Below are 25,599 nucleotides of genomic sequence, written 5' to 3'. Positions count from 1 at the left end.
ATCAATGGTATCACTTGTTCACTTAGCTGACTGCAGTACTCCGTCACTCCTCAGATACTGCCTGGAGTTCCTTCAGGTAATGTGCCTTGAGGTTGGCGAGGTAGGACCTAAGGCTGGGCTCGTCTAGTCTGGAGTTGCGCGCTGCCTGCATCAGCCTCCTGGCCAGTCGGTAGACCACTCGCTGGTCCTGGTCATCGTGGTCTGCTGCGTGCTGTTGCTGTGGGTACGGGGAATAAATAATAATAACAACGGATTCTTATACAGCGCTTTTAACCCCATGCGCACGGGAAGCGGTCATGGCCGCGGCCGCTAATCCTCATTGGAATGCAGTTGCCAGCTGTGGTATGCCGTGGCACAAGGCTAGTGGGTAGTTCCACAGCTGCTACTTTTGTGCAGTCCCGCTACCACACAAAGGCTGTGCAGTCATGCGGGCCACTTGCTCTATGTGTGGAGGAATGTCCCCATAATAACCCGTCCTTAAGGGGTTAACTAAGAGCAAAGCGCTTTACATTATTATTATTATTACCCCTGATCATTGGGCCAATGAAACATTCCAAATACCATCTCGGCTCTCTGGGGAGTATACAGCTTGATGCAGCCATTTCTGCGCAAGGCAGCTAGAATCAATCACAATAAACCATCTCTGCCCTCACAGGTACCCATTTTACCCCTGGGTGGGGAGAAGCAACAAGTGACAAAGTGCCTTGCCCAAGGGCACACGCACCATGGCCGCAGGCTGGACTCGAACCCACAACCTGCAGAATTACCCGCAGACCACAAATTCAATGATCTAGACCACGAGGCCACGGCACTCCAATAGAATAAAAAAGGCAAATACTTGACAACAAACGCGGACAAAATCAAAGTACAACCATATTTGAGCTATCACATGCAGTGTTGAATTTCTTGACTGACTTAAAAGTAACTTACAGTACCACATTTGACTGAGAACATCCACTTTTGTTTGGACAAATATGGCAAAAATGATCGGAAAATGTTTGTCTGACTGTTACTTCACCCACTGAAATGTGATTTTAAGGAATAGGATAGTTTGCTTTTCATGCATTTTATTCTATTTTTAAACCGACACCACTTAAAATCCAAAGAAGAATGTTCCAACACAACCTGTTGAAGTTTCAGCTACATGTAGGTGGATATATACACTCTTCGAGAAAACAGTGACAAATTGTGCACAACCTTTCGATCACGAAACATAATTTCGTCAATGGCACTGTTAAGGCCAAAAGTCAGTCAATTGACTAATCGTTGGTAATAACCTACATTTCTTGATTTCTTCTAAATAGACAGTAAGCCAGACGGAATAATTTCACAGGGTATTTAATATCAGTAAGCTTTTGGGTAATAATTTGGTAGATTAGTTTTGGGATAAATGCAATTAATGATCCTATATGCCTTTATAAGGTTTTCTTTTGTCTCTGGAGGGATTTCATATTCCTACGACATTCGCAGTAAAATTGTTTGGCTTACTGTGGACTATAATTTCCAAATCATTTGCTACAGTTGCAGTCTGAATGGGAAAGTACATGAAGTGTGTACTTACCCTTTTCTGCTTAGACAATGTTTCACACATTTGTTTGGCGTCAGTCACCACAGACTCTGGTAGGTTGGAGATCTCTGCAAGCTTGATTCCTATGGTCATATGGACAAAAATGTACATGGGTTTATGCCAGCATTCGAACCCCGGACTGCCTGAATATGGGTTCTGCTCTTTAATTTAAAGTCACCATAGTGATTTTCATCTTTTCATATTTTGAGCAGCAGATGGGTGTATGCCAGCATTCGAACCCCAAACTGCGTGAATATAGATTCTGCTATTTAACTAAAGTTACCATAGTGTTTTTCATCCGTGCGTCCTTTGGACAGTACATGCGTGTACGCCAATCTCTTATTTCCTCTGGGGGTTGACCCTTCATGCTCCACTTCAAAATGGTAACTACAAGAAATGGAATCAAAATGATCAAAAATAGTTTGAGCTGTTTGATACACTAAATTTATGCAAAATGAAGAAGTGCTCCGCAACAAACCCTATTCATTAGATGCTAAGATCAATTTATGCAGTAATTCAAGATCAGCGCAATGTGTTTTCTCCCCCCCCCCCCCACAGATACCCACTTAACAGACAATTGTGGTAAAGCGTCTTGCCCAAGAACACAAGCACCGAGATCCTTGTCAGGCCTCAAACAACTGAATCATGGCTTGTTACCTTATGGACTTTATCGGATTGTACAGTAAATCCCGTCAATACTACATGTATAAAAAAAAAAAATGCTTTTAACAAATTTCAGTGCAACAGAAAAACTGAAAACGAATTGAAAAAGAATTGCACAAAATACGTACAGCTGCAAAGCAAGAAATCTATTGAAAGCAGACTGAAATCTCTCTGATATATGCTTTTTTGTCACTTACTAGTAGTGCTCAGATAGATACGGTAATCTTACTTTTCCACATTTGGGTAGAGCACGTCCAAATTGGCCACCTCCATGAAGTGAGTGGCAAAGATGCTGAAGGCTTTCACACTGAGGAGGTATTCACAGATGGCGTGGCAGATGCCTATGCCTTCCTCACTGTTGGTACCTGAAGGAAAACAAATCATCACAACATAAATGAAGATAACATGGGAGGGGTGGACATGCAACATGGGAACTGACTAACTCAATGGGCTCCGTACGCAAACAAGAGAGGGCGCTTTTGACTACTTTTGAGATCGCCAGTGTGGGGACACACCGCTTGCGGGTACTGGAGGTAGGCACAATTAATTCGGGCGATTCACAATGCAGAGCGCCACCAATAGTTTGCCACGGAGAGTTCAGTTTTTCCAGCGCATTGTGGGAGATGGTCGACAAATTCGCAGCGCGGGACATTTGAAATTGTGCGTGTTTTTTCCGGTCAGTAGTTGCGTAAGCATATGATTCAAGTATATGTTTGCCCCTTTTATTTTCTTTGTATCAATATGGTGATTTTTTGTAAGGCGGCAGAATGCTATGCCCCTATCTATAACATAATAGCTCAAGTTGTCTACTGACACTCATTCAAATGGGCCATATTTTGTCGACTGTTAACTTAAAGAGTTGACTCTCCATGGCAAACTCTTGGTGGCGCACTGCATTGTGAATTGCCTGAATTCATTAGGAATGTACCCAAAGTCATGGCGTCTTTGCTTGAGCAATCAGGCGTCGGCATTAACGCATTTGAATGTCTCTCCCAGTGATCTTTGCCAACTCTCCCTTTCGTACCGTTGAGGGGGTACTTGTGAACAGCCCATAAGGCAAGTTTAGTTTGGAGAGGCACATTGGCATAACTAGTAGGGTCTATGTGGGCATGGGGTTATGTCATTTTCAGGAGTGGATTCAGTGGAACACTTGGTGAGTTCGGTCTAAGTTCAAACAACACAAAGCTTGTTTTGATTTGTTTTCTCCAAATTCTGAGAAGGGATTGGGGGCAGAGGGAAGGAGTTAACTCTGACAATCACGAGGAGAGCATCCAGCCTAAAAACAACAAATGAATACCTCCTGTTCAGCATTCTAATTTAGAGCTTTGTCATGTCACACAGGGTGTCTGTAAACTTGCATTTTCTACCGTGCAAAGCCTGAAATAGCATGTATTCTGGGACGAGTTTAAAAGGAAGGGGCATTACTTTGGGGGTGTAACAAGAGGTAATGCAGAGGAGGGAATGTTCAGAAGTATGTCTGCCCAACTAAGAATTGTGTGTGTCACGCCCCAACTTGGTCATCGGTCCTAACATATGTTGGGCCTGTCCCAGCTTGTGCAATCAAGTTGGGCAGGCCCAACATGGGCAGCAACCTCAGCGGCGCCCAACCCAAGTTAGGCCTGCCCAACTTGAATAATCTACTTTGACCCAAGCTGGGACAGACCCAAGATATGTTGGGACCGACGACCAAGTTGGCTGTAACAGGTGCATCATAGGATGCCCAAATTATAACGACTTTAAGAAGATCACTCTTTACAGTCTGCAAGTACACAACTGCCTGTGTGTTAATTTCCATTGTGTAATGAGGCTAATGAAAGATTTAATTACGAATGGCGTAAAATGCTATTTCACGTGGACTTGAGCTGGCAAGCCGGCGGTGGAGTGGTAAGATATCTGCACTAGTAAGCAGGAGGCTGTGGGTTCAAGTCCCACCCGAGTAAAGCTTGTGAAGTTTTCTTGCAAGCCCGCAGACTACACAAATACGTCGGCCAAGGTAAAACCCCATATATAAAATTCATATTTGACTGGTTGTAAAAGTTTAAAATTTGAAAGGCCAAAGGTAGAGTTAAGGTGATACATATTGCCACCAACCTCTGCCAAGTTCATCAATAATGATAAGCGACTTGTTGGTACAATTCTGCACGATGTAGTTGATTTCTCTCATCTGAAAAACAAAGAAAGAAAGAAACAAACAAACACATATTAAAAACAACAAGCAGGACAATACTTGAATTGGTGATGGTCTTTTAAGAATCTAAACATAACTCTTACATAAAAGAATATCTCAATGTTTGTATTTTTTTTATGTTAAGAAAAAGATGTTTTGTTTTGAGGGCTCAAAATAGAGTAAGCCATGTAGTACATATTCCAGGCTTGGCTGACGACTTGGTTTGAGAAAAAATTGAAATTAATCCCAAAAAAAACAACGGCCCAAAGCTAGTTTCAAGTTTGCTCTTTGAACATGCCCAGTGCAATGTAATTTTTCCATTAAACTTTGTTAACAGAGTTTCTTCTAAACAATATCCTTATTTGCCAGGCTTGAGATGGGACAAATCACAATAAAAAAAATGTTAGATTTCAAATGTACACAAAGATGGATAAGTTTGGAAGAAAACAAAATGTCAGAAAAAACTGATTTCATGAAGTCCAGTCCCCAATTCTGATGTTGAGGTTTTATGAGGGCCCACTATGCAATGTATTTTTGTTTTTAATGCAATCCTTGAAATGCACCTTTGTGTCCCATTTAACCCTATTTTCAATTTTCTTTTTGCCATTCCAATTTTCATATTCATGAACAAAAGTGTGATGTCATTTCATGCAGAAACTTCAACGTTGCAGCTATTTCAGCACCAAAAGTTGCCAGGATTTTGGATATTTTGCTGTCGTAAATTTGTATCTGCTTTGGTGATTCGTTGTGTCAGAATATGGCAGTGAGCAAATGAACAAACTTTTCTCAGGAATGTTTTCAATGAGCAAATTTTTGGGTTCACAATTTAACCAGAAAACTTCTAAACTGAACAGTCTTTCCTGAATGACATTACATCAACAGCGCCCTCAGTTGTTTGGAAAAGCATGGAATTAAAAAAATGTTTAAAGAAGTGCACTTTTCAATAAAATTAACCAAAAAGGGATGTCAAATAGTTTTGGTACACTTCAGAGAAGTAGAAAGTTACAGAAACTGAGTTACAAAAAAATAAATGTCATCTCATGGACCCTCTAATGTTTGCTGAAGACAATTACCTAAAAAAATTACAACCAAGCAGTGGTACAAAATTGCAGGGAGCATCTTTGTGGTACATGTGATTTGCACCAGACAATTGCACTTCTACAATTTTTTTGTCATTTTTGCAGGACCCAAAGGGCTGCTATAAACTGTCTGACTGACTGAGTCACTGACTGAGCCACTGAGTATAAAAATGTTCTGAACTGAAAATGAAATCTTATTTGTTACTTCGAGCATGAAGGTGGATGCATTGGTCTCGATATCATCGTCGCAGCCGATACGTGAGAAGATCTGGTCGCAGACTCGGAAGAAAGAGCACTCGGCAGGCACAAAGCTGCCGATCTGAGCCATGACTTGAAGCAGGGCCAACTGCTTGAGGTAGGTGGACTTGCCACTCTGGGGAGCCAAAACAAATGGGACACAAAATGTCAATGGCACAGCAACTTTGCATACTAGCACTTGTATTACATTGTGTTACATTGTATTACATTGTATTATACACTGTATTTTGTCACTGATGAATGCATGAAACCACACAGTGCTGCGATGGCTTGGGCAAAATAGAGGCATGTGCGGTCTAGCGGTAGGGCACAGGATTCATGATTGTGAGATTGTGGGATTGAGCCCCGCCGTTGCCATGCGTGTTGTGCCCTTGAGTAAGGTGCTTTACATCAATTACTCCTCTCAATCCAGGTGTTAAATGGGTACCGGCATTATTCAATGCTGGGAAGGTAACAGATTCGCTGTGGAGGAGGTGTGGCGATCCCCCACAGCAGCATTTCATGGACTTGAGTCTGGCCCAATCGCTTCGAAAGAGAGATGGGCACTCCGTTCCTGTGAACACAGGTTCGTCCCCAGTAAATGTCAATGGCACACCAACTTTGTGTACTAGCAACAATACATTAATTGTAATACACTGTATTTACTGATGGATCCATGAAACCATACAGAGCTGGGATGGCTTTGGGCAAAAAAGGGAGTAACAGGCAGGGTAATCTGGGCATTACATATCACATAGGATCATTGTATTTATCTCAAAAGTAATATGGAGTCCAATTGGAGGTGGATTAAAAACGTACTGGTACTAAATCAAATTAGGTTTTGCCCTTCACCGACGTTTTAAACACTGTATACTCAGTGCGTTACCTCCCGAGTGAAAGTTGGAAAAAAATCACTCGGGTATAGGACTCGAACCCATGACCTCCTGCTTTCTAGTGCAGATGTCTTACCACTCGACCACCGAGCTAACGGGATCGGTTGGCCAGTTCAAATCTGATGTACATAGCAGCGGGTACCGCATAAACTATTATAAGATGGAATTTTTGCGCCGGGGTATCGGTGAAGGGCAAAACCTACGTCAGTGAAGGGCAAAACCTAATTTGATTTATATCACCCTGGCGCAAAAATTCCATCTTATAATAGTACTGGTACTAAACACCCCCTTGAAATTTTTCCACCTAACTTGCTGTCATTTAGAAGAACTCAAGAAATGTAGGTGATTTCCAACGACCAGTCAACTGACTGATGTTGGGAACTAAAGAGTGCTATACAGGGCGTCCTGAAAAAAATTGTGCATGTAAACCCCTCCATTTTTGCTAATTTACAACCAAAAATTTTTGCGGATGTTTACACCATCCGCAAGGTAATAAATTTAGCTTGAGAATACCGTTTGTTTCATTGAGATTGCTTTTGTAAATCCAAAAATATGTTTGAATAACGGCAAAGCCAAGAAACCCATTTAATGCCACTTTCTGTGAAGCAGTTAAAATCAGTATAGTCCTAGTCTAAAACCAAATCACTTTACTGTTAGTGATTTTAACATTTTTAAGCAGAGTGTGCAATATTCATTTATATTCAATTGAACTCTTTCATTGAAGTTTTAAAGAAGTGAACCTGTCTGTACTATTAAATTGTTTCAACGTAAGAACAAAACCCTATATTGTTGTGTGAATGGAATGTTTGTCTTACACCCATAGGGATAATCTTATCAAATGAGCCATACTGACATTGTCTGATCTTTGAAGCACTCGCTTCCTAAAAGTGGCACAGAATTCTTTTGGGGGGCTTTGCGGTTATTCAAACATATCTCCGGATTTACAAAAGCAATCTTAATTAAACACACCGTATTCTCATGCTAAATCTGTAACCTTGAAGATCGTGTAAACATTTGCAGTAGTTTCCGGTTGTAAATCGGCGAGAATGGCGGGGTTTACATACACCATTATTTTCAGGACACCCTGTAGAAGAAATCGTGTTTTGTGATCCAAAGGTTGGCCATGGTTTTTCATTGTTTCCTCGAAAAGCGTAATATCCACTGAGCTGAAACTTCAACAGGCTACGAATATTTTCCAAATGCAGCAAGGTTTTGCTGAGCAAAAAGAAGTCTATCAGCCATGTGACGCATGTTGCTTGTAAATTGTTCTTGGCTGATCCATGCTTAAAATAGAAATATGCTAAGCACTATTTCTGGCTTTACAATATGTCCCCCATATGTTTTGTTTTTCACTTGCGCATGGTGTCCATATTTTGCTGGGTAGGCCTTTGCTCTTTATTTTTTTTAGAAAAATCCCCCTTAACACTTATCCTGGTCTTACATTATTTGAGGATTGATGAACTTACCATGTTGGGACCAGTAATGATGACAAAGTTGCTCTCTTCATTGACATACTGCAAGAAAGAAGCTTACAATGAGTGAATTTGATCGCTAAACTCAATTTTAATTCAATATCATTATGAATTCATATTTCTTATAAAAGATCCCCCGATTCCTTTAACGCACCCATGACACTATAACGTGCAGGACTGGATAACACCTATGGATGAGAAACTGGCGAAATCTTCAGTTTAACCAGCTCATGCCGGATGAAGTGTATACATGCAAAGGTTTTGCGGTAGGCCTATTCGGAACGAATAACGGATAAAACACACAGTGAGTGAGGCCAGAATTATCTGCCAGCTGCCCGAGGGTGATGGCTTCAACCCGCCTGGCATTGAGGTCGAGTGAAAAGTAATCCTGCGCCTCGTTCCGTTCTTGTCAAAGCATTACCGGTGTGAACTGGTTAAAAGATAACGCCATTGGATCAAGTAGGGACAGAAAACCTAATCTGCATTGGCCTGGATGGGATTCAACTGGTACCATTGAGGTGGAAAACGGTGACAAGTAGTATAGGCCCGAACTGGTGTTGACCAGTTAAACCAGTTTCAACAAGTTCCTAACCAGTCACAAATTTCCAGTTGAATTGGTTTGAAATAGAATTTTTTACCTGGAGCCAAGTTCGGGCAAGGACCATTAGTCGACTAGTGGTTGATTTGTGACGTACCTTATGCCTGCGCACTAATAGCAACGTGCAAACGTCTCTAGTCGAACGCTGGTCAAAATGTCAACGCAAAACTTCTGGATCCTGGCTCTCTGCTAGCGTTATGAATGCGCGCGGCTAATGGTTACCAGCGAAGCAACCAACAGCAGTAGGCTGGTTCCAAATAGTCGACTAGCGTAGTCAACCACCGTCGACTAGACAGAGTTCGGGCAAACGTTAGTTAACCATTGGTCAACTATAGTCCTTGCGCAAACTTGGCCACAGTTGAACTCAGGTGGAAGGCAAGGAAAGTACCACTGCACCGCCCTAACTCCTCGAAAGATAAAGGGCAAGTGAGCTGTGTTTCCTGGGTAGATTACTTACAGTGTTGTTGGCTACATGCGGCTCATAGGATATCTTGTCTAGGATGGGGTGCTTTCCATTCTTGATGGCCAGCGTGTCTGTGAATTCAGGTCTCACTATAAAAGATCGAGAATAAATCCCTAAACATTGTGATCCAATTTGGTCAAGTTAAATACCTACAAGACTTACTGCAATAACAAAAGCATTAACATTAACTTGGTTTGGCCAGGCAATGCTAAACAAAATTCCATTTTATGATTCCCTGCCTGGAAGAAAATTATTATTAAATAAAAAAAACCTGACTACACTCCATTTGGTCTTCCAAAAATCTTTATTTCATTTTGTGCTATGCACACGTGTTGATAGGAATAAGTAGTGGAATACTATAAGGCAAAAAACAAAACAAAAATTACTTCTGCTTCCAATTACATGGCATTCGGAAATGGAGCAGGTAATTTTTTTTCTTTGGCCAATTTTTTTTGTGTACGATCATATGGAGGCGTCTGCGTGTAAGGGTAAAAGGTAGAAATTGATAGTTTTCGGTGTTTTTTTTTCTCATTTTTCCCATAAAAAAATTAGGGTAGGGACTGTCAGAATAGGGTAGGTAGGGAAACCGGATGCAGAACTATTATTATATTTGGCCTACTTCAAATGTTTAAATTGATTTCATCTGTTGTTGGGTGTCAGAGCAGAAGGGGGGGGGGTGGTTTGCATTATTTTTAATGAATTTCTATGAAAAAAAACATTTTTGACAGGGCTGGGTTTTTATTTGGGACCCCCAATCCCCCCACCCCGGATTCGCACCTGAATTGGGCATTCTCCTTACCATACTCTGACAAGGTGCAAGTGTGTGCAAACGCCACCAGCATGTCCAATGTAGAGACACACTCAGCGAGTTTATACAGGCAACCAACATGCTCACGGATCTCATTCAACAGCTCGCTCACAACTCTGTTCAAAATTGCAACTGAAACTTGATGTCACGCAAATCTACAAAAGATTTCTTAATTTATGGAACTGGGGAAGAATGTCTCCCAATATCTTAGAAAAAATGATGGAAAATTTAAATGTTTCCGTGTTAAAGAAAATACCCCCATTAATAAAAAAATACCCCCATTCATAAAAAAAGGTTGTCGTTCAAGCAACTTCTTTTTGTTCTGAAAGATTTCATCCGAGTAAATTAAATTATATTTTATTAGACTGAATAACTTTATTGTCACAAGGTTGGGCAAATCATCAAACACACGAACAAAAAAGCAATTTATCCTGATATTTTGCCGAGTTTATGATACCACGCAGGGTAACTCATATGCCAGTTGTGTACGTAAGGCCTGTGAAATGAATAATAATGATAAGAATGATAATAAACTTACACAGTCCGTGCAATAGTTTTCTAGGAGGGTGAAATGTGTTTGAATTGTATTTGTTTACTCACATGTTTGTCATCAAGTAGATCTCATTCAGCGATTCTCGAATTCGGTCTGAAATATACGATGAAAACAGGGGAGAATATTGTTATCACTTTTCTCCCCTCTGATTTAAATCAATATAAATACAAGCTAAGTTTTTGAAAATAAACAAAACAAAACAAACTGCTTACTGACTGGATTGACCAGAAACATACAAATCAAAGAGAGCTTGGTCCTAACAGAATCTTTGTCAAAGGCAAACTTTTTTTTTATTAAGACACCTCATTTCAGTGTGAGCATCCAACCCCCATTTATGATGACTGACATTCAAGAATTATGCTGAACATTTGAATTAAGCACATGAAACGTTTGATGTTTGATACAGCTAGAAGTGAAGTTGATTGGAACAATTCCAGAATCTTGTCAATGGAAATTTACACATAAAATTTGCCTGTCTGAACCTAAAATCTATTTAGGTCAACCAGAGTCGTTCCTAATACTACAAGTATTTAGTTTGAGATGACTTTGGAATACTCATCTGAAGCAAGTCCTATGTTTTTTCCACAAATATTAATTACCCCTACTCTGTGTTTTACTGTATTACTCACCATTCAACTTTATCTGTAGTAAAGGAAAACAAATATAAAAGAAAATGGGATGAGTTCATTCAGTACTGCTTGGAATAAAACACACATTCTGAGGATAAAGTAGAGATGGTTGACTATAGACTAGTTCAAGTTTGACATTATTGGGTTAGAGACAGGGAAAGCCTTTTTTTGTTTTAAATGTGACAAATAAAAACTGAATCTTGAATTGACATTTAAAGCAATAGCTGCATCAATGTAGTTTCTCATATTTAATACCTATCAGGACCAGCTTTTATGCCTTGAAAATCATCACCCCCAATATTTTAAATGCAATAGCTTTTTGAACTGTAGGTTTTTTTTCTTTCAGTGAGATAAGGAAATATAAACGCCAGTCAATGCATATAGTTGCATTAAAAAGTCAGCAAGTCGTGAGTACGTGCTTTATGGATGTCCCTTAAATAAATTGCAGGATGCAGATGCAAATTGAACAGATTTAAATTGAAATTTTGAACAGCAACAGCAAGAGCAGACTAGCAGCTGTAGTGCAACAACAGGATAACAGTTGCCACAGTGGGAGTTGTAACATCTGAAGCAGCAATGGCAGCAGCAACAACTGCATACAAAGTGCAGCAACATCAAGAAAGAAGTTGCGACAGTGGCAATACTGTTAAGTAGTAGTTGCAAACAGTAACATGAGAAGGATAAATTTGCAACAACAGCGGCAACAACAGCGGCAACAACAGCGGCAACAGCAGCGGCGGGGCAGCAGCAATGGCAGCATAGCATGCTGTACTTACCAGATCTGCTGTGGTGCAGCTGATAGTGTTCCTAGACTTCACCACCTTGATGAATATGGGAGGCATGGAGTCAGTCGAGATGGGGTTCTTGTTGCCACAGTAGAGTTGAATGAAGAAACCCCGGTTGCTACTGTAGCTGGTCCTCAAGGGAAGACTGTACTGCTCTCCCAACTGACTGATCAAGTCTTAAGTACATGTGAAACAAAAATGAGAACCGTCGTCGACATCTAAATCCATGAATGAAGATCTTTATGATTACCTTCCCTTTGTAATGAGCAGTGTTGCAGTGTCCAAACCAACTCTGAGACCTTTCTGAAACGCGAATGAGGAAATGCTTTCAATGCTCTGACTTTGTAGATTAAAAAAAAACCACAGGATTGTTTAATGTTAAAATAGGATTTAATACTAAAATAGGATTTATAATTAACATTGAAATGGGATGAATCACTAAACGGTTTTGCAAAAGTGTCAGCAAGATTGTTTACTCTTAAATGTTCTCTGATCAGTTTTCTTTACTGAAATAAATGAAATCCTATGGACAAGTTCTTTGGCTTGTTATTTTCTTGAAAATTTACATAATTGACTGCAACATTGGTTTGGAGCAAACACTCAGTAAAATTTGTTTTACCATAGCTACCTATAACCAAAACGAAAAGTTAAAAAAAGAGTGGAATTGTACCTGAAATATCATCCACAATCTCTGTGTATGTACGTCTGGCTACATCCAGCAGTCCTATTGAAAAAGACGGGAAAAAATATGTCAGCTTTTGATCAGAAAAGTCTGAAGATATGTACAATGCACCTACTGGTCATGCGGCCACAAAATGATAGATTGTATTTTTACCCTCCTTTGTTTCAGCAACTTTAAAAAAAACCCACTTTTTTTCAATCTAAAAAAGCCATCTCGGAAAAGCCTGTCAATTAGACATCACTTAATGTATCTTGTTTTCTTTCATTTTTTTAATATTTGGAAAAAGAGATACAGAAAATGCCTCATTAAGGAAGTGCTCTGTGCACTTAGCACTGTTCACTGAGGCTGTGGTCATTTAAGGGTAAACACGGAACAAGATACACAGGCATTCTAAAAGCCATAATGAGATTCCAAAAATTAAATATTGAAGGCTTGAGGCAAAGGGCCAGTATACGAATACGCTGGGAGATATGATCATTTTATGAAGAGACACCAACCGTTGATATTTGGCTTGACAGCGAAGCATTTCTGGGTCCGCATGTTCAGGATGCCCTTCTGATAGCGAGTGCCGTCATTGATAACCGTGTGGATCTTCTCTAGCATTGTATTGAATCTCTCATCACCAAGTGACTACAGGATAAATAAATGTATACATGTATTTATTCTGAAGTTAATAATAATTAATATAAAAATGGTAAGTACAATAATGTGATGCATATAAAGCACTTAATACCGAAGGTCTCAAAGCGCTTCCTAATTTGTACCCCTGTTCATCAGGCCATGAGGCTATTTTTTTCTGCAGCAGCTTGAGATTAGCACCATCTGTTTTCCATCTTTACAGGTACCCATTTATACTCCTGGATGGAGAGAGGCAATTTTACTTAAGTGTCTTGCCCAAGAACACAAGCACCATGTTCATGGCACATGAGTCGAACATCATAAACCATATTTTATCTCAACTTTCGTCTTTCTTACATCTTTTCGTCTTCAGTTTTTCCTCTCATTTTTAGACAGGGTGGTACTTTACTGTAATACTAAGATTTTTTTTTTTGCTGACTTACTTTGAAGTGTAAAATAAATACAGGTTTTGAAGCAAAACAATGGACAACCAAGAGATTTTCTGTGGCTGAAGTTTTTCCAAGTTAAATTTAGAAGAGGGTTTCAAAACAAATGAGGATTGTGATTGTGGATAAACAAACAAAATAATCAGAACTTGTTACAATCGGGTATTATTACTGTTACTTTCCATAGCAATTGAGAAATGATGTGCTAACCAATTTGATTTGTATAGAGCTTAATTAATTCAGGAAATCTTTAAAGGTTGTGAAATCTCTGGAGTTCAGACCAAAACATTTGTAAAGACAGCTGTTAATATACTGTTATAATTTGGACAACTCATAAAACCTGGAATACAAAATTTCCATGATTCGTCACTTTATGATTAGCATATAGACAGAAATTATAAACAAATTCAGGAATTGTGAAATTAACAAATGCTGATTTCAGATTACTCAAAGATTTGAAATCTTACAATGCCCCTTTGAACCTCATTTGATGGATCACTACTCAAAAAAGTCATTTACTATCACCTTTTTTTTTACAAAGAGAGGACCCCCATTCACCTTGAAGTAGCAGTGCGATTAAAATCCAGATCTTTTAAAATTCGGTTTGAATTCCACTATTGGGTTGGAATTTTAGGGGAACCAGATATTTGAAACCAAATACTTTTACGCCTTCCATTATTTAAATCTAAACAATTAATGCGGCCTTCCATGTTTTAGTGACACAAGCCAAAGAAAACAACTGGAACATTCCCAAATTTGCTCCATAAATATAGTAACTGCATTCACTTTAATACTAGAGGTCTTTTTGGTTCATGAATAGGCTGCCCATTTGACTGACCCAGAGAGTTCCTGCCCATTTTTTCAGCATTATAGCTCACATGCCATCGGCCTGGGGGTTTGGTCAATATCAAATCAGGGCATAAATGATTATAGTGCGCATGCGAAAAGTATACCGCCCCTAGAGTGGTCACAAACATATTGATGGACATTTTTGAAAAAAAAGGGTGATAACACCCAAAAAAGCTGCCATTGCTGCAATGCTATCACATATTTTCCAACTCTGGAGGTGTATACCTTGCCAAAAATTTCTATGACGATTATTCCCCTCATTTGATACCGGTTGCCAAAATTTTGGACCGAGGCTGATGGCCTGTAAGCTGAATGAAAACTTCTAGCGATTTTGAAATCTCTGATTTCTCCCATTACTACCTTGAAGTAGGCTAGCAGGAGTTTATTCTTGGAGCCTTCCAGGGCCATCATGAGGGGAGGGACCAGCTCCAGGGTGTGCTTGAGGTGGATGACGTTGGTGATCTTGGCCTCGGCTGTCTTGACCGTCTCCTGCTTGGGGATCTGAACGCACAGAGACAGGAGGTGGTCCACGTCTAGGAACCGGGTCAGGACTGCATGGTGAATGAAAATTAACAAAAAATTAACATAGCAAACAAAGAAAATATATACACAAAGCGCTGGTATAACGTGATTTTGCATTTCAGACAGACAGGGTCATTTGTAGGATGTGAATTTCAATAAAGGAGGCTCAAAATCACACCCCAATTTCCAGGATTAATACCAGTCAAACAAACTGATTAAGATTAAGATTTATCATGGTATCGCTAAAGCATCATATATTTCAAATGTTCCGGGGGGGGGGGGGGGATGCCAACCGGACCCTTAGCAGGGTGTGCCTTAACTCAAAAATCAACCCCCTTCCTACAAGCTAAATCCGCCGCCAATTACACTTTGAAAACAACACTTTTACTTCCAGTTGATGTATTTTTATATATATAAGTACACATGTATAACTGATGGATTGCTTATTTTTGTTCCCAGGAAATGTTGATTCCCTGCCGTGAAACATTACCTAAAAGTGAACAATCCTACCTACCTGACTGGAGGTTATAAAACAACTCTTCGTTTTTGGTCAGTTCGGTAACAACATCCAGCCGTAGCATGATGGTATCCAAAGCTACAAAAGAAAAGAAAACACCTCAAATCCAAGAACTTATAATGCCTTCAAGTATTTGGGTGTAACAAAATAACTGGATTTGTAACTGAGTTAATCAAAAGTCAATCACAAGTCGGGTCACAAGTAAAAAGGGTGAACAATAACTAAGGAATGCCTTGTCCGTGCTTAAGCCATTGCTTTGACGTCACACTATTGTTAAAAGTGTGGATTCGGAACTACGAATCTGTTACGCTGGTCACAAAGTGTGGATTCGGAATGACGAATCTGTTACACTGGTCACAAAGTGTGGATTTGGAACTACGAATCTTTGGTAAAGTGTGGATTCGGAATTAAGAATCCACACCTTGAACATGTCGGACAATTGTTCTCCATAATCAGCATTAATAGGACCGTCTGCATGAAATCTTTCCTTCCGAAATTACCAATGCATCTTTACTGTAAGATTCTCTGCCGTCACTGCAAAAACAATTTCGAGTCAGAAAGAAATCGACGTCTAAACTATCAATGTTGACGTAAGGAACCTACACACAAAATTACTTGGTTGTATGGGTGTGGCGATACACATACTAAACACGCCACAGTGCTTGATTACGTATAAGAGCCTCGAAAAACTCCCTTGTAAATTTAATACCCTAAATGGCCATGACTCAACACGAGATATGCAAGTCTTTTCATCTCCACTCACTGGACTGTTAATGTTAATGACAATTCTTCTTTTGACGCAATGGTAAAGTCGAAGAATGCACTTGCAAGAGTGGATTCTTAACTTACAAATTCACTCGGCGCTTCGCGCATCAGGAATTCTTAAATTACGAATCCACACTTTCTCGTCTATTCTCCTTAACACAGTTCATTTGAATAGCCTGTCAGTTGACTCGAGTCTGGATGCCTTGTGATGACTTTATATGAAGTAAAGTTAGATTCTGATAACGGGATTGGGCTGGAATTGATTCAGTTTTGGGGGTCAATGGGCAGATAAACTTTCCTCACTGCGTTTTTAGTAAATATCCAAAATCAACAAAACTGTTTCAAATCTTAGTCTTACCGCACGGTGGTTGAAGTATGTTGGCTCTTAGCAGACGTGCTGTGTGAAAATGAAATGACATTAAACAAAAATATTTAATCCCTTCTCATAAAAATGTGAAAACCTTGTTTTGAGGTGCGATATGGCGCTTTTAGTGACAAAATATTTCAAAATTTTGTACAAGATTCCTAACAATGTAGTTAATCTAATTCATGAAGTAACAACTCTGACATCGCTCCTCCAAATGACTGTATATCTCCTATTCTAAAACAAACTCATGTTTGGACAGCTCAGTGGCACACCCAGGGGGGGCCCTCGGGGGGCTTGAGCCCCCCCACCCAAGAGGTTGTCAATTTTTTCTTTTTTTAGTCCCACGATTTGACCTTGGTGATATGTAAGTGGCCTTTTTTCGAGTAGTATAGGGGTGTAAGTGGCGCCACCAATGTCAAAATAGTCCACCCCCCCCCCAAAAAAAACCAATTTTTTTTCTGCGGCCGAAAATTTTGGGCCACGTTTTTAAAAAAAATTTGTAGGCCCCCCCCCCAAGCCAAATCCTGGGTGCGCCACTGGAACAGCTCTCCTAAGTTTCTCTGTAATGCTGGAATATGAACAGAAATGAGGTCTTGATTTTTATTTCCTTTTACCTCCGGCCAATGTCTTGGTGTAGTTTAAGATCCCAAAGAGCGTGTGTTGACTTTTAGGATCTTTCATATTTTGGACCAACTCCAAATTCCTTGCTGTTGTTGCATCTGAAAATAAAAGAAGAAATAATACTTTAGTGATTCCTGTTTGCTATTTCTCAGGTTTGCAGCATTACTTATGTTGCCAGCATCATGACTTTGGGCATGATCCCTGGCTACATGGCATACATGAGTGCAAGGCTTCTGACTAGCGCCCTTCAACACAGATAATGACAAACTGGGGAACTGCCAACATAGGGCTGGAAAACCAAAAAAAACACAACAAAAACAAATCAATTAAAGGAAGAACAGGAAAAAAGGAAAGAAAACTGATGCACTCAAAGATGATACTTGATTACAAATTGGAATTTAAAATCATTTTACTGATTTGGATGGAATCTGCACAAATCCAAAAATACATGATTTGCTGTAATAAATAGTGCCACAAAGCAACATGGCCAAATGTCATTAACTTACTGAGGAGAAAATACTGTTTAGATAATAAATGCCTCCAGCAAAAATTCACTAAGAACAAGTCACAGGCAATACACGCACCATTTTAGCTTGGAAGCTGCTAAGCAATTGTTTCCTACACTTTGCAATCTTTATGCGCTTAGCGGCCGTGCATGATAATGAGGTATCTGCTTACCGATCATTGTTGACTGCTCACTGCCTCTGAACACCACCTTGAGTGAGCTGGGAGCATAGACCACATTCTGAATGAACTCAACGTACTTCAGCAGGGCTGCAGCGGCAGCTAAGCAGTAGTACCTACATACAATGAAAAAAAATGGCAGCAACAAAACAACATGAACATTATCAGGGAGTCAGGTTTGCGCAGTGGTTCCTTCGTCGCCTTCAACTTCCATGGTCCGGGTTCGAATCCTGCCCTGGTCCACATGTGGACTGGGTTTTCAGCCCTTGCGCATTTTTTCTAATGTGGAATGCTTCATCATGATGTTCACGATGTGACAATCTCGTTGCCTTTTACTTTCTGTGTTTCCTTTTCTATTCGATCCACTTAACTACACCTTAAATAAATTCATGATATTGATCTTTGTTTCAAGTTCACTGTGTTTTTAATATAAATCAACTGTTTTTTTTTATTTCAACAGCTTGTTGACTCGAGTTCGCATCATTGGTTTTCCTTCAAATCGGTTGAGTTTGCCAAATCAGTCGACATGCCTTTATTTCAACACAAATAATTTCAAAACCCTTTTGAAAATCTAATCAATACTTAAAAGGAAAAAAGATTAAGATTCCATGCTTTAAATTGATATAAAAATAATGGCGGTACGTGTTTCTGGGGCGCCGCTAGAGCCTCGCAAAAAAACTTGCAGGTATTTTGGGACGCGCTGTATTCTAATGACTCTATGATAAAGCCAAAAAAAAAAAGTCTCCGGTTTCTGGTATGGAGCTTTCCCAAAAAGTGGTGCGGCGACGCGGCTTTTTGGGTATTTTTACCTGATTTTTTTGCTTCAAATGTCGGCTGATGACTGCAAATGGTGCCCGACTAAACTTAGTGCAAATTATATGGGAGTCCAGAGAGGCCACATAAAGCTTATTCTCGACCATAACCCAATCTAAAAACACGTTAAAATTGTGCAGCAGCAGGATTCCAGTCAGACCAGTGAGTTTGGCGGTTTTCAGACATCATCTTTCATTGAAAAAAAAACTTTTTCATTTTGCCGACGTACATGGCTACGGCGACGCGCGCGCATACCAGAAACCGGATACTTTTTTTTTTGGCCTAAGCTGGACAGAACAGGAATGACTAACTAAAACATAAGGATCAAAATTTCTTTTCTCAGGATTTTGTTTATTTTCCTCTATTTTTTTTTTGGTGGGGGGGGGGGCTTGGTTCAAAAGGGGATATGAACATGAGTTTGCCCATTGATTGATAAACTCACTTTGATGTTATTTCCATTTCAACAGTGATGAAGTCAGAAACGCACAGATGTTTAATGTACTGTAGACCTAACAAAACAATGAGAATCAGGAGATATAAAACAAATGAAACAGTCATTTAACTACACCATTCAATTTCAATTCAATGCAACGTTTGTTTACATTCAACCACAACCTAAACTGAAAGTTAAGTAGCAGGTATATAGAGAGAAATCAATGAAAAACGTGTATAGGAAAAGTAAAAAAACAAAACAAAAAAAACAGAAACAGATATTGTCGCTCTTTGTGCATTACAGAGTAAACCATGCTTTGTCCTTTCTGTCAATGGATATTCAATTCCGACAACTTGAAATTCAAAACTCTAAAAATTCCAAAGCTTCAAGAGAAAAGAACGTTTTACATTAAAGTTGGTTTATATGTGCTTTTTGGTTGTGACACCTTGAAAAATATATTTTACAATTGAATTGATAATTTTCTAGCATTACATTAGTTATGAGCTTTCCAATAAGAAATCACATGATAAAATCGGCCCATGACAAATTGACAAGTAATAAATTAATTAATTTACAACTTTTTCATTAAGAGCGGGATGCTCCTAATTCGTTCTGAATGGTGTGCGCAATTCTGAACTGAAGCGCACCTTGTAAAACTGCTTTTTTAAAACCGTATTAAGTCTTGCAAAAACAAAGACTCAAATTTATTTGTTACCCAGGACAATATTTTCCTTTTGTTCTGAAAAGAAAATTGAAATTCAAACAAGTCCGATGGTACCTTTTGTTTCATTGAAGTACTTCCTCTGCACAGTGGCAATGCTGGTGTTGTGGAAGTTATCAGTGATCAGCTTGAAGAGTTTGGTCATGCTGCCTTCACAAGCTGTGACTGGCATGACAATCTGATGGTAGAATAAATATCAATATCAGTAGATGAAGAAAGGTTTGCGGAAACACCATGTGCAAATAATTTCTCAACTAAGAGAATGTTCTGAAAAGAACCAGAGGTATAAACTCGACGTTCCGGTCAGTATGCTCACGGTCAGAGCATACTGACCGGAACGTCGAGTTTATACCTCTGGTTCTTTTCAGAACCATTCTCTTAGTTGAGAAATTATTCGCACATCGTGTTTCCGCAAACCTTTCTTTATTTAGTATCTTCACCATGCAAAGCCTCAAATCTTAAATATCAGTAGATTTGTATTTCATGATTGAATATGAATTATGTTCAAATGAACATGATGAATAAATCATTGTCTGCAATGATGACGATCTTTATGGATGGACGTTTAAAATTTAAAATTGTAAAAGGCGTTGTAACTTAGACATTTTTCCAAATGAGAATTTGGTACAAAATGCAGCATTTCTTACAAAATTAACTCACAATCAGTGATAAGTAGGCTAAATAAAATACCAACATCCACACCCAAAAATGAAATACTAACATCCACACCCAAAATTGAATTAAGAGAGTAATTAAAACCTACAGACATATACAGAAAAGTAGAGAATTTTCAGAACTACTTGTAGCAGGCAATTAACCTATCGTGGTAGAATCGCGTCAACGCAGCTTGTGAAATATTGTCCAATACATGATAGACAAATTTGCGGACGGCAAAAAATCTGAGACAAACAAAACTTAACGTACAAAATTCCATAGGGTTGTCTAATGGGTGTGGCTAACTCGCAAACGATGCTAAGTCAATCCAGCAAGCCAGACCTAATGAATAATGTCCTCCATACTCAAAACTGAATTAAAAAAGTAAATTGAAGTTACAGACAGTAGGCCTAATAAAGAAAAGCAGAACATTTTCACAGCTACTTGAGAAAGTTCAGATTCACCAGAATGATCTATTACATTCACATAAAAAAGCAATACAAATGTAGTGATAGACCAAAAGTTTAGACTTTAAGACCAGAATTTAATAACATATGCTTCTTTTTGAGCTAGCATTCTTGGGATGATTCCGTGATTTTGAGATGATGTCAAACCCTTAATCAAATGCAAAATATTTATAAAAAAAAACATTACTGTCTATCAAAGACATTGAATACAACAACTTTTGGCACATGGTTTCCAAAAACCAGTAAATTTTAATTACTAAGTGTACAAAATTGATTAAAATTTGGCAGTCATCTATGAAGTGTGTTGTTGTTTCATGCCGGGATTATTTTGACAAGAACGGAACAAGGCACGGGATTTTCACTCGACCTCAAGCCAGGCGGGTTGAAGCCATCACCCCCGGGCAGCATATCCATATTTCCGGCCTCGCTCGCTGTGAGAGCGGGTGACGCTGACAGATATTTACTGCCTCGCTCCCTGCGTATTTTTCTGTAATCCGTTCCGAGTTGCAAAACTTTTCTGTGTATACACGGCCTCTGGTGCGAACTGGTAACAATGAATGCAAAAGAGGTCTACTCATCATGGGTAGGCCTACAATGCGTTGAGTGGAAGTTTTTTTATTGTTAGGTAAATTAGAACCGAGTTATGGGGACTTTCTGCTGTCCCCACAGTGTTTCTGATACATTGTGCAGACGAGTGTATGCCCCCACAACTACGGAACAAGAATTTGTGCGCTTCCCTTTAAAACAAAAGCACACACCTCAAAGATGGCCCCAATGCAAACAATCTATACACAATTACCTCAATAGGTTGGTATATTTGAAGTTTTGTGGTGACCTTGACATAGCTCTGACTGTCTGAAAACTGAGAAAACAAATTAACTTTCAATGTACAGCAAATTCTAAAGTCAACTGATAATGTGCAATACAGAATGGTTAGAAAACAGAAAGTTAAAGGTAGAGAAGATCATTTGTCATTTGTGCATTTGTTTCGTTTGAAGCAACAAAAGTGCTCACAATCTAAGATGGGTTTTTAACAACTAGCCCAATGAGGTTTTAGCTCTGTGAATGCTGTATATTCCGAGAAAACAAGATTCCAAGATCTCGATTTCAATTCAAAAGTTGCTGAGTTATTTTTGAATTGCGGCCGAAATCAGCATCTGGAACATGTTCTCATTCAGCCGATTGCAGCTGCGAAATGTCACACACTGAACCCACGAATAATAGCAACCGCATACGTGTGTGTGTCGTGTCAATGCTTGCGGGCAGCCATTCATGGATTCACCCAATTACAAACCAATGACTAACAGAAATTTCCAAAAATGTGTCACTTGACTCATCTTTGGAAATGACCTTCTTTTATTGTTTTCTTCAAAATGACAGCATGCCGGAAGGAATCATTTTGCAGGGATTTGAATGCAATTACTATCTCTAAACCAAGGAAGCCTTTTCACAATAATTTGGTCAGTTACCTTTTGGATAGCTGCGAATGATCTACTTGTCCTTTAACTTCAGATCCAGTTAGTTGGTAAGATTCAGATAAACTGATATGTTGCTGAACAACTGACATTGGCTTGAAATCTTCTTTGAGAGTGTTTACCTGTGAAAGGATCAGCTCCGGTTGCTTCAAGTCAATACTGGCCATTCCAATCTCACCTTGCGCTAAACCTCTGCCTTCAACAATCGCTGGAGGTAGAATAAAATCATTCCTTATTTCCAAAAACAAACAGAAACCTTCACATAAATTATCAATATATCCCGCTCCTGATAATCGGAGTGACATAAGGAATCATGTCTTTCCACTAAAAGGTGGTCAGAATCACAATGCAATCACATTCAGCTGCATATCCTCTCTCTCATCTTTACCCACTAAGTTTGAAGATTGAGGTCCGGTGGCAGGCGTGTTGGAGCTTATACTGTAACCTCTATAAGACGTCTGTCGTGAACTCCTAGACCCAGGGGTTGGGCCAGTCACACTAGTTGATGTGCGCGGAGTTGAGAACCTGAAAGATAAAATGATAATGATGATGGTTTAGATTTTACAAATGCCAATAAACTGCTTACCAGCAACTGTGGAAGAGGAAAGTAATCGACAGTCTCTATATAATTCTGCGTTTGGAAGGGGTATGCATACTTCCCCATTTAAAGGTAGAATAGATCATTTGCAGCTATCCAAAAAGTAACTGAAAAGCTTACTTGGTTTAAAGATAGTAATAGCACTAAACTCCCTGTGAAATTATTCCTTCTGGCATGCTGTCGTTTTGAAGAAAACAATAAAAGAACGCCATTTCCAAAAACTTGAGAGATTTCCGTTGGTTTGTAATTTGGTGAATGGGTGCGCGCAAGTGTTGACGCGACGTACACGTGCACGCATTTGCTATTATTCGTCAATTCAGTTCGTGACATCGCTAGCTGCCATCGGCTGAATGAGAATATCTCCCGGGCGCTGATTTTGGGCGCAATTCAAACATGGCCCGGCAATTTTTAATTGAAACCGACTAATATTGTTTTTTAGGAATAATTATACAACATTCACAGAGCTAAAATCTCATCCGGTTAGTTGTTAAGCACTCATCTTTAGATTTTGAGCACTTTTGTTGCCTCAAATGAAAAATATGAAAAAATGACAAATGATCTACCCTACCGTTAGAGAAAACTAAACCACTGTGAACATGCATAGATATTTAGTCAGTGATAATTTCAGTCAATAGATTTATTAGAAAAAAAATATGTCACTGCCTATAACTTGCTTGGAGGAGGAAGCATTAAGCCGAGATGTGCCAACACTCGTCAAGACGTGGGTTGAAGGACCAGAGCTTGTTTGAGCATCTCGCAGATAACTCGCTCTCCATGGACCACTCGACCCGCTGTTTGATGTGACATCTGATAACTCAAATGCTGGAAAATGAAAAGAAAAAAATCTACTCTGTGAAAGTTAAAGGTGTGATTACTGCAGGATATATATTGGCTGTCCCAAAAGAAATATGACGTATGTCAAAGAGACATCGTCTCTGCCAGCTTGTGTGAAAAGCTATGACAAAACTTTCTACTATTTTCTTCAATTGTTTTTCTAGGTACTGTCAAGCCTCTTTGTCTTTAGGCCTCTTGCAAACAAAGTGGCTAGTTAGGTTTAGGGCAACCTCCAGTAAAGATCTCACTTGTCAGCTTTACGTTAGTTTTACATTAGAACACAAACAGACAAAGTAGGCCGAGTATGCTAGGGCTAGGCCAATTTTAGCCATATTCTATGGCCTCGCACTGGAGTAGACTGTGCTGACTGAGGCCATAGAATAGGACTAGGCCTAGTTTGTAATTAGGCTAGTCCATTGAAGTGAGGTACATTACTTCATTGTTTATCCCCTGGAATTACTTAGGCCCACTAAATGAAATTCTGCTAGGCTATATAGAATTTATAACTGCCTTCCCGTCCAACCAGAACGCTTCGGTAGCTCGATGGGTGACACGTTGAGACCACTTTACTGGGGATCCGGGTTCCAAACTGCTGCCACGCAGCTCAATTTTAAAAAAAAAGTTTTCTTTACTTTCATGTTTTTAATCAAACTCGGTCTTTATCTAGCCTACGTTAAGTAGATTTCAACTTCTTTTACTTAGGCCTATCTGTGGTTTTGGAGAAATCTGTTTGGGCTTTTTAAAAAGAAAATAAAGTCCGAGAACTATTCATTTGAACGATAGTCTGGTTCCAACAGCCAAATATCCTGATGTTGAATACTACTAAGGAGTAAGTTACTCTGGGAACCAGACAATTCCGTAACGATGGCAGTAGAAAATTGCGCTACGGCTGCCGTAACGATAGCCAAAGCACTGCATTTTTTATATTTGATGATTAATCTTAATTTTAACTGGACTATGAACGTCTTCCCCACCAAAAAATCACAGGCCTACGTAAATTGCTTTTACCATATCTTGGGTTTGTGCCCTTGCTAGTGCTTGATGATGATGCCATCAAGAAATGAGACTCTTGGCTGACCTGCTCAGCGCTGCCAGTGCCAGTGCACATAATTTATTCCTACAAAGAAAGCATTAAATTGCAAAAACAATTTAAAAATTCAGATTGTAAGTGATGAATCTTAAAAAGTTTGTCTGTCGTTTTTTAGGTGACTCAAACTTCTTAACAGTTCAGAAAATATTTAAAACTTAAAAACTTCTAACAAACTCACCAGCACAGCACCGCAGATCCGAAAGTTTGTAAACTTCTGAAGAACATGCAAATTAATTACTGTGACCAAAATAATATTTATAATGATAAAAATATTAAAATTATTTCCACATATTCAAAGATTATTTGCAATTAGAAATAAACTTGTGAATGTGACATTTTAGTTTTAAATTAATTGTACCCTTTCTCGTTTTTTATGCGACACCAATTTGTTTAGCTTTTAAATGAATGAACGAGGTTAGAAAATAAATTGTATTAAATATCGTCCATGTCGTCTCGCCCCGCGCCCAGAGCACCTTGCATGCCGCGCCTTTCCATTGCAAGATCCACGGCCGGCCGGCCGGCCCGCCAC

At 39.3% G+C, this 25,599-nt stretch overlaps 1 protein-coding gene across 1 annotated transcript; it reads right to left on the bottom strand.

Annotated features, from left to right (window-relative positions):
- Position 1: 1 nt before the first annotated feature.
- LOC119726736 (mutS protein homolog 4-like) lies at positions 2-25,092 on the bottom strand. The gene is made up of 26 exons (XM_038198566.1): positions 24,989-25,092; positions 23,821-23,968; positions 22,937-23,073; positions 22,671-22,756; positions 21,873-21,935; positions 20,010-20,130; positions 19,241-19,307; positions 17,980-18,101; positions 17,295-17,399; positions 16,672-16,710; positions 15,546-15,626; positions 14,870-15,060; positions 13,094-13,226; positions 12,585-12,638; positions 11,906-12,090; positions 11,130-11,142; positions 10,548-10,593; positions 9,939-10,063; positions 9,134-9,228; positions 8,073-8,120; positions 5,682-5,849; positions 4,322-4,394; positions 2,460-2,595; positions 1,851-1,954; positions 1,562-1,650; positions 2-217 (listed from the first exon to the last, which is right to left on the bottom strand). Exons 1-26 carry the CDS (start codon positions 25,086-25,088, stop codon positions 44-46), a joined length of 2,703 nt encoding a protein of 900 aa, XP_038054494.1. The 5' UTR covers positions 25,089-25,092; the 3' UTR covers positions 2-43.
- Positions 25,093-25,599: the final 507 nt, after the last annotated feature.

The sequence above is a fragment of the Patiria miniata genome, unplaced genomic scaffold (assembly GCF_015706575.1).
Source record: "Patiria miniata isolate m_02_andy unplaced genomic scaffold, ASM1570657v1 HiC_scaffold_2, whole genome shotgun sequence".
In the NCBI taxonomy this organism is placed as follows: domain Eukaryota; kingdom Metazoa; phylum Echinodermata; class Asteroidea; order Valvatida; family Asterinidae; genus Patiria; species Patiria miniata.
The sequence above is the reverse complement of the archived record's forward strand: the minus strand, read 5'-3'. Positions and strand labels throughout refer to the sequence as shown.

Bases quoted from the DNA above. Each gene is read 5' to 3' on its own strand.
- LOC119726736 (XM_038198566.1), bottom strand. From the start codon at position 25,088: ATGTGCACTGGCACTGGCAGCGCTGAGCAGGTCAGCCAAGAGTCTCAT. The intron at 18,102-19,240 runs GTGAGTTTATCA...CATTGTATGTAG, and splicing joins GAAATGGAAATAACATCAAA to GTACTACTGCTTAGCTGCCG. The intron at 15,627-16,671 runs GTAAGACTAAGA...TTTCTTTTGTAG, and splicing joins CATACTTCAACCACCGTGCG to CTTTGGATACCATCATGCTA.